At 40.6% G+C, this 8,914-nt stretch overlaps 1 protein-coding gene across 1 annotated transcript; it reads right to left on the bottom strand.

Annotated features, from left to right (window-relative positions):
• Positions 1–2,215: 2,215 nt before the first annotated feature.
• CCR10 (C-C motif chemokine receptor 10) lies at positions 2,216–8,022 on the bottom strand. The gene is made up of 2 exons (XM_042475868.1): positions 7,996–8,022; positions 2,216–3,280 (listed from the first exon to the last, which is right to left on the bottom strand). The coding sequence occupies exons 1-2, from the start codon at positions 8,020–8,022 to the stop codon at positions 2,216–2,218; spliced, it is 1,092 nt and encodes a 363-aa protein (XP_042331802.1).
• Between the last annotated feature and the right edge of the window lie 892 nt (positions 8,023–8,914).

Consider the following 8,914-nt stretch of genomic DNA (forward strand, 5'->3'; position numbering starts at 1 on the left):
TTCATTCCCACTTACATTTAAACACCTTCACTCTGTGTTGGTAAATGGATTCCAGAAAGCCTGTCAGTCCCACTATGAAAGCAGATCTTTTCATTATCCCCTTGTAATAGCTTCTTTTTTGGCATGATTGTCATCCCCTCTAGTTTGCACTGCTTCAAAATGCATGTCAATCATCTGTGCATCATCACTGATGAAAGCAGCAGGCTGGGCAGCTTGGCTTGGGAACTATATATATATTAGAAGATTTGCTTGATTGATTTGCAGCTACTTGCCTTCCGTGTTGCAAGTAGTTGCAAAACCAATGAATCGAATCTATCAATTTTTCTTTAAAAATTTAATAGAGGGTTTGATTGATTGGTTTTGCAACCACTTGCCTCACTGATTGCAAGTAGCTGCAAAATCAGTGAAGCAAATCTTTTATCAATTTTATTTTTTAAAAAACCATGCGCCCATAGGTCACACCACAAGCACAAAGGCAGCCGGGGGGGGGGGGGGATGGAATGGTGGATCTACCAAAAACTGAGGATAAGAATAGAGTGGCACTATTACTTCCCTTGATCTAGACACTATACTTCTATTGATGCACCCTAAAATTGCATTGGCCTTTTTAGCTGCCACATCACACTGTTGACTCAAGTTATTATATAAAGCTTCTGCATTTGACAAGCCTCCCATATAAACCAGGAGCCTGGTCTTTTGCCTCCACCTAATCGACAAAGCAGAACCTTCTACCTGCTGAATGTCCAACTCCTGTGCAGAGCTTTTGCCTCTAACCCCAGAAACCTGAATAAAGTTTGATTTTTTTAAAAAAAAGATTATAAACCACAGAATGCCCTCTGGGTATGCTAACTGCCCCATTCTGAAGAGCGATAGGCTAGTATCTTGTTAGTGACAAACACAAGTGCAAACTGTGCTACATGTGTGGTGATTATTTTTAACAATGCATAACGGTTGTATCAAGCAGATAGTGATGTAAACAGAGTTCCACATGTGGGATTATTAAACACGCAGGAGCATATTGAAGTACACTTAGAAGCATGCAAATACATGTTGTCTCTATGCATTGTCTGTTTGCCTTGCTCACTGAGGTTATTACATGGGTTGTCAGCCATTGACCATTGATCCATATATGTTGCACTACATTGGTACTTAGTGCAGGGTTGTGTACTCTGACTCTGGAGACCAGGATTCAATTTCCAGCTTGGCCATGAAACCCCCTGGGTGACCCTGGACAAGTCACATGCTTTCAGTCTCAGAGGATGGCAATAGCAAACATCCTCTGAACAAATCTTGCCAAGAAAACCCCATAATAGATTCCCCTTAGGGTTTCCATAGGTCAGAAATAACTTGAAGGCACACAACAACAACAAACAGGGTTGTGTAATATAACCCCTCAAGTGGATATTTATGCTACATTGAAGCAATACAGAATCTCAGCCACAGTCCCCAAATGTAACCTTTTCATGTTCTTGCTCTGACTAAAGGACTTGCCCTCAGTTTTGAATGGTCATTCCAAATGATCATTGACCACTCTTCATTCTCTTTTTGCTCTAGATTTTGTTTGTTTCATAGATATGACTACAGGGACCACATAGCCCTCAGAGGAGACCAACAATGAGACTTAAAAACATGGTTGATAACATCATCCTAAATAAAAGCTTTTAATATTAAAAGATAACAAAAATATGGGGTAGAACAAGTGAAGTCCTCCAGAACATGCTGACAGTTGTATGGATTGATATTGGATACTGTAACTTCCTTGTTTATAGAAATAGGCCATCATAATTTAATATGTAAAGGGATGAAATACATATAAAATTTTACTGCAAACTTTACTTTTAGTAATTTTAGTTTTTATGATAAGGCTGTGGACTGATAAATATAAATGGTACATTAAGTCACTTTGTATTTTAATATATATATTGCATTTTTATATACTAAACTGTGATGGCCCATGACTGTAAACAATGTCTGATGTGAAGTTGAATGCTTTCGCGGCCAGCATCCATAGTTTTCTGTGGTTTTTTGGGGCTATGTGACCATGTTTTAGAAGAGTTTATTCCTGATGCTGGCAAAATGTCAGGAATAAACTCTTCTAAAACATGGCCACATAGCCTGAAAAACCCACAAAAAACAATGTCTGATGTATTTCCAAATGCATAAATCCTCTCCTCCAAAATTCCTCCCAGGTGCTTGATGGGTGTGTCCCAGGTTTTCACAATACTTCTGATATTCCTTCTAGATGAGTTGTGAGTGATACTTGCCGACTAGTGCGCCTCTGCTTTTTACTGCAACACCCCCACTGTCCCAGACAGCCAGCATCCCTGCTTAGCCGTTGGAGGTCGATACGGAAGCGAACACCCAAGAAGGTATGAAGCACGGGGTTTAGGCAGCAGCGAGCAAATGCCAAGGCACTGGTGATGAGGAGGGCAAGATCTCGGTGGAAGATGACTTTGCAGCTTGAAGCTTGTCGGCTCATCAAATCAGCTGTGTCCAGTAAGGTGAGCATAGCATATGGTAGCTGCAAAGCTAGGAAGAGGATGACGAGGGCCAAGATCAGCTGCAGTGCTTTGTGTGGCTGGGTACAAGGAGAGGACAGGAGAGTGCGGGCAATGGCTGAGTAGGAAACCACCATGACAGCAAATGGGAGGACGAAGCCTAAGACCACCTGGATCAGGCTAACAGCAGCAGTGACAGTGGCCACTCTGCAGAGCTGAAAGCCCTCATGGTCCTCCATTCGAGCATATAGAAAGTGAGGCAGTGCTAGAGCAGATGAGAATAACCAAATCATTCCTGAGCTTAGTTTGCCCCAGCAGCTGGCAGTAGAGCGTAGGCGATGGGCCACAGGTGCCCTCACAATGGCTACATAGCGGTCCAAGGTGAGGCCTGTGAGGAACAGGAAGCCATTGTAGAAATTAAGGGCATGGAGGCCCTGGAGGCCCTGGCATGTGGCTGTGCCCAGGTGCCAATGGCCCACCATGACAGCCACACCCACTGGCAGCGTCAGGAGGAGCAGCAAGTCAGAGAGGGCCAGCTGCAAAAGGAAGACATCACCAAGTGACTGGATGGTGTGGTAACGGATGCGAACCAGCAACAGAATCCCATTGCCCAGGACCCCCAACAAACAGAGCAGGACAGCCATGACTGGGAGATAGATATGCGCCACAGTCCGGATGACCCCCTTTTCACATAATTCAGGCAGGGTTGGTGGTGATGCATCGTAATCCCACTGGTACCAGTCTGTGCTCGCTGACAGCTCATTTGTCCAAGGAGTCAGCTCCTGCAACAGAAGAGGCAAGTGTTGCTTATTACTGTCCTGCTCTAGGGCAGTTTTAGAGTTTGGAATATTAGGTTTAAAAATTAATTCATTAATATTAATGATTGGAAAATATATTGATTTTCTGTCATTAATACTCTTCTTTCAGAAGAGCTAACCATTTATTATAATTATTAAATAATTAATGAAGAAACCTGGATTTACAGAAAATGGCATGTTTTGTTGTCACTGGTGCTGTAGTTCCCATTTTGTCACTGGCTCTTCTAAAGCATTCCATTTGTCCTTTTAAAATTTGCCTTCCCCAGTGACAAAAAAAATAGCAGTTGCAAAGAGTAGAAAGTAGCACGTCTCTGGAATAGATTTAAGTGAAATAACTTTAGGTGACAGACAAATAGTCAGGGCCCTTTCACATGGCAAAATTATAGTACTGTTACACAAGCCTACAAATTTGAAGTTCATAAAAACTTTTTGAAAAGGGATATGCCAGTTTTATAGGAATTTGGCTTTCTAAATTAAAAAATTACATCAGATTTGCTGCATGGCTTATAGTTTTTTTTAACAATTTTCTTTGACGTTTAAATGTTGTCATATGCGACTGAATGAAATGATCCTGCAAATAATGATCCTGCAAGGAATAAGAAAGGGGTTAAATACTTCTAATAGACTTTCAAAACATTTTAATTTAGTGATATGAAACACAAACATCTGTTCAAAAGCCTAAAAGAAATCGCACTGGCACATCAGCGCCAGCACTTGATCAAAGTTGAGAAACAACTGATTTGATAAAAATATTGAATTTGTGAAAGAACTGTATGGGGTATGACATTTTTATTGTATTTTCTTGAATTCAGCTCCCAAAAATACATTAAAAACAGCTACGATGTTGAAAAAAAAAAATTCATTACAAGCCTTTGTTATTGCACTTTAACTGGCAAGATCCTTTGGAATCCTGGGATTTGCAGTTTAGCAAGGAAGAGTGAAGACAGTATTACTGATGAATAGTGTTACCCTAAACGGTGGGTGGGGGGACTTGTGGTCCCCACTAACAGTGTCAGTATCCCCTTGGTATTTGGGGGGGGGGATTATTAGCTCAAAAGGAAGACTGTAAGAGAAGGATAACTTTGGGGATCTTTTTACCTGTGTATATCAATTCTAATTATAGAGAGACTCCACTTTCAATGAATAAGAGAGTTTTATTTTAAAAGGTGCACACAAACACACAAGACCAGTGCAACCTTAAGAACCATACAAGGCTAACAGAAAGAGAGGTGTGTAAGATTGGATAGCAAGAAATCAGGAATTAGAGGTGTGTGTGTGTGTGTGTGAGAGAGAGAGAGAGAGAGATAATTCGCTTGAAGAGAGGAATCCGCAGAAGACAGAGTGCAGCTTAGACAGTGTCTGAAGGTAACACAGTGAGTGGGAGAGACCCTCTGTCCACACAGAGTCCATGGGCATATTGAGAGCACGAGGTGAATATATCTGGAGCTGATATCCATGGAAACAACCATTTAAATTTACTAGATAAAACTATTTAAATGTATTTATTTACTAAAAATTGTACTTTTTAGGACAGGATCCTAAAATGTAAAGATATAACTCTGAACACCAAAATGAGGATAGTTCAAACTATTGTATTCCCCATCACCCATGGATGGATGCACGGATTGGACAGTGAAGAAAAGTGACAGAAAGCAAATAAACTCATTTGAGCTATGGTGCTGGAGAAGAGTGCTGAGATTACCGTGGACAGCCAAGAATACAAACAAATGGGTCGTAGAATAGATCAAATCTGAACTATCCCTGAAAGCCAGAATGACTAAACTGAGGCTGTAATATTTTGGCCAGATCATGAGAAGGCATGAACCATTGCAAAAGACAATAATGCTAGGAAAGATAGAGGGCAGTAAAGAGGAGGACCACATGCAAGATGGTTGGACACAGTCAGGGTGGTCAGGGGGCCTGAACTTGCAGGACCTGAGCAAAGCAGTGGAGGATGGGGGGGGTCTTGAAGATGTCTCATCCATGTGTCGGGGTCAACCCGAGGGCAGTTAACAACAACAAACATCAATTTTTATTATTAGATGTATTTTGCATTTTTCTGTATTAAATTGTGATGGCCTATATAGTTGTATTGGTTAACTGCCCTTGAATCAACATTGACTCATGGCGGCCCTGTGTATGAGACATTTCCAAGGCCCCCTATCATTTATTGCTCTGCTCAGGTCTTGTAGGCCCCATTCACACTATGAAAATAACCTTGTGTGAAATTGGGTTGTTTCCACGACGTTCAGACTGGCCCCGAATGCACCTGGCGCCATTTCGGGGGGGGGGGGGGGGGAGGGAAAAATCCACTTAACCTGGTGCATTTGACACTGGGTCACTTGCCATGCATGTCTTTTAAAAAGTGCTAGAATGATACGGATCTTCGGTAGTGTGAATACACAACTGAATTGATCTGGGTTGCATGACAGCGGTACAAGAAATGGCGGCAGCACCATTTTCTCTACCCTGGGTGCGAGCGTGAATGTGGATAAGGTATAAATTGTCTCAGAGAGATTTGGGGACGTAAAACATAGTGAGAACATCGATCTGGTGTTGCATCACTGCAGAGATTCAAATCTCCTCGAGACAAAAAAGTGTGAATGCAGTCTCTGTTCTGATCGATGTTTGATTCAAACTCCAGGAAATCTTTAACAATTTTAATTTCTTCATTGTCTAGATTGAATTTATGTAGTTCCTCTGTGTTTGTTTATTATTATTATTATTATTATTATTATTATTATTATTATTGGTGCTATTATTATTATTATTATTATTATTATTATTATTATTTTATGTTCAGCAGCAAGCCTGCTTTTGTACTTTCTTCCTTGACTTTCTTTAGTAATTGTTCCAAGTCTATAATGTTTTCTGCTAGTAGTATGGTTCATCCAGATATCTTAGAATGTTCCTTCCTCCTATCTTCCTAAGTCTAAACCTGCTCTTGTGTATGATATTTTCTGCATGCAAAGTGAACAAGTAAGGTGAGAAAATGCTACCTTACCTGACTCTCTTTCAACCTTAGGGAAACATCATTCTTACATAGACTTCCCTTGTACATAAACTTCCATTCAGAGCTTGGTAAAGTTCCTGTTTCGACTCCCAGTCTAGCTAGTGTGGCCAATGGTTTTGATGGCTGAGAGATTCTGGAAACTGTGGTGCCCAAAAAGAAATTTAGGAAGTTCTGTCTTCACCTTGATCACCAGAACAGAGACATACATCTCATAATGAAGAAAAGGATTACATTGAACTAGAGATCATCAGGCTGTGGACTTTTGAACATGGCCTCAAGCCTTGGAACACATAATGGAGAGTGTCTTACCTTCACCACTTAATAATTACAACACATACATCTTTTGTGGCTTAGTACTAGGATTTTTAAACAAGGTAATGTGAAACTCAGCACACCTCTCATTATGCACACATTGTTTCACAGATACTCTTGGTCATGGATGGGCAGACTTCAGGCATACTTTGCATTTCTACTAGAACCCTGAAATCAATCAACCAGGCATAACATTTCTTAGTCCAAAAAGTTGCTTGGCAATAACAAAAGTTGAATGGAGCTCATAGCCCTTCACAAACACCACTCTTTTGTTAACCCATGCTTTCATTTTAGCAATACAATACTGCTACTAAATACAGTAAATGAGTGTGAGAAATCGACACTGATTTGACTCCAAATGGCTTAGAGATCTTTCTGTAAAACCAGATCTACTTTCTGCTCACCCCTTCTGTTGCTGTTACATACGTTCAAGTTGATTCTAACTTATAGCAACCCCATCATAGGGATTTCTCAGCAAGATTTATTTAAAGAATGTATGTGTTCTTCTTAGGCTGAGAAAGTATGACTTATCTAAAGGTCACTCAGCAAGTTTCTCTGGCTGATTGTGGATTTGAATCCTGGCCTCCTGGACTCCTAGTCCAACACTTAGATACTATGCTGGCTCTCTAGAATCCACTCCTGCTAAGTACTGACAGTGCTAAACAAAAAAAAAAAATTTTTTTTGCTATTTTTAACAAACAATGATAATCTTAGTTTTTTTGTGGGTTTTTCAGGCTATGTGGCCATGCTCTAGAAGAATTTCTTCCTGACGTTTCGCCAGGATCTGAAGATACCAGCCACAAATGTTGGCGAAACGTCAGGAAGAAACTCTTCTAGAACACAGCCACATAGCCTGAAAACCCCACAAAAAACTATGGATGCGGGCCATGAAAGCCTTCGACTCCACAAAGATAATCTTATATGAAAGATTTTAAGTTTATTTTATTTTTAACCTTAATTTGCTGCTGATATTTTTTTCCATATTTTGCATCTGTGTTGACTAGGGCTGCCTCCGCATTGCAGAAATAATCCTGTTTGACACTACTTTAACTGTCACGGCTCAATACTGTGTGGGATTGTGAGGACTGTAGTTTTGTAAGACATTCAGTCTTTTTTGTCAGAGAGCTGTTGTGTCAAAAACAAACTACAATTCCCAGGATTCCATAGCATTGAGCCATGGCAGTTAAAGTGGTGTAAAACTGGATTATTTCTGCAGTACAGATGCAGCCTCTGGCTCCCAATTAATATCTTCTGGAACCAACTGAGTCCTGCCAATGCTCTTCTGAAAGGGAGGTCCTTGAGGTTCTATGTGCTGGCTTATACTACTCTTTAAATCAAGCTAATTCCTACTTACCTGAAGTTGTGGTTCTTGTTCAACCATCTTGAGAAAGCAGTCAGTGAATATCCTTTGAGGCTTGCTAGTTTTATGAGTTGTTTCTGCTCTGCTGTTGTGGCTGATTCTGAAAGCTCCTACTTGATAGTGAGAGAAGTGCACTAAGAATAAAGGTAACATTGGCCTTAGCAGGATTGGATAGGTTTGGACATACTTTGTAGATGTGACATGGTGCTGATGGCTGGCATAACAATTTGCCAAAGTATTATGAATAGCAAGCAAAATTTGAATGTGGTTTTTAAAAACCTTTTGAGTACATGCTTAAGTGACGGTAGCATAATGGTTTACTGGGTTTTTTCCCCCAGATCAGTCAGCACTGGTCTGATCTTGTCTAGAAGGAGCTGCATTTAATCCATTGCACCTCTCTCGCTTTTTAGTTTCTTTGTTTGATTGTGGATATGATGTAATCACCTTAATGTAAGAGTTACTGAGTGTAAATGTATTTCCCCCCAGATAATTCCATCTCAGTACATAAAATGGATGCCACCACCTAGCCTCCAACTAACAAAAGCATTATCTGTTAGCACATAAAATGATGCACAGGTAGGGAATTTATGGCTATCCAAAAGTAGCTGGAATGCAATTTCTGTCTTCCCTCACCATTGGTCATCTTAGCTGGGGTTGATGGGACTCAGAATCCACCAATATCTGGAAGACCATATGCTCCAGTCTCATGAAGGATGCCTGGTTTCACCTTCTTTCCTGGAAACCATTCTGTGTGATCTAAGATGGGCAGAGGCCACTGTTGAGAAGACAGTAGTCAGCAGTTCTTCTAGTATCAAGTGACGTTTCTCCAGGTTTATGGGAATGTAGCCAACACCACCCCACCCAGGCATATAAGGGACATATAAAGTGACTCAGAGTTTGCAGCTATAGAAAA

This window comes from Sceloporus undulatus, chromosome 6 (assembly GCF_019175285.1).
Source record: "Sceloporus undulatus isolate JIND9_A2432 ecotype Alabama chromosome 6, SceUnd_v1.1, whole genome shotgun sequence".
In the NCBI taxonomy this organism is placed as follows: domain Eukaryota; kingdom Metazoa; phylum Chordata; class Lepidosauria; order Squamata; family Phrynosomatidae; genus Sceloporus; species Sceloporus undulatus.

Excerpts from the sequence above, each read along its gene's own strand:
- CCR10 (XM_042475868.1), bottom strand. The coding sequence starts at position 8,022 with ATGGTTGAACAAGAACCACAACTTCAG. Across the intron at positions 3,281-7,995 it reads AACAAGAACCACAACTTCAG|GAGCTGACTCCTTGGACAAA; the intron begins GTAAGTAGGAAT and ends CTTCTGTTGCAG.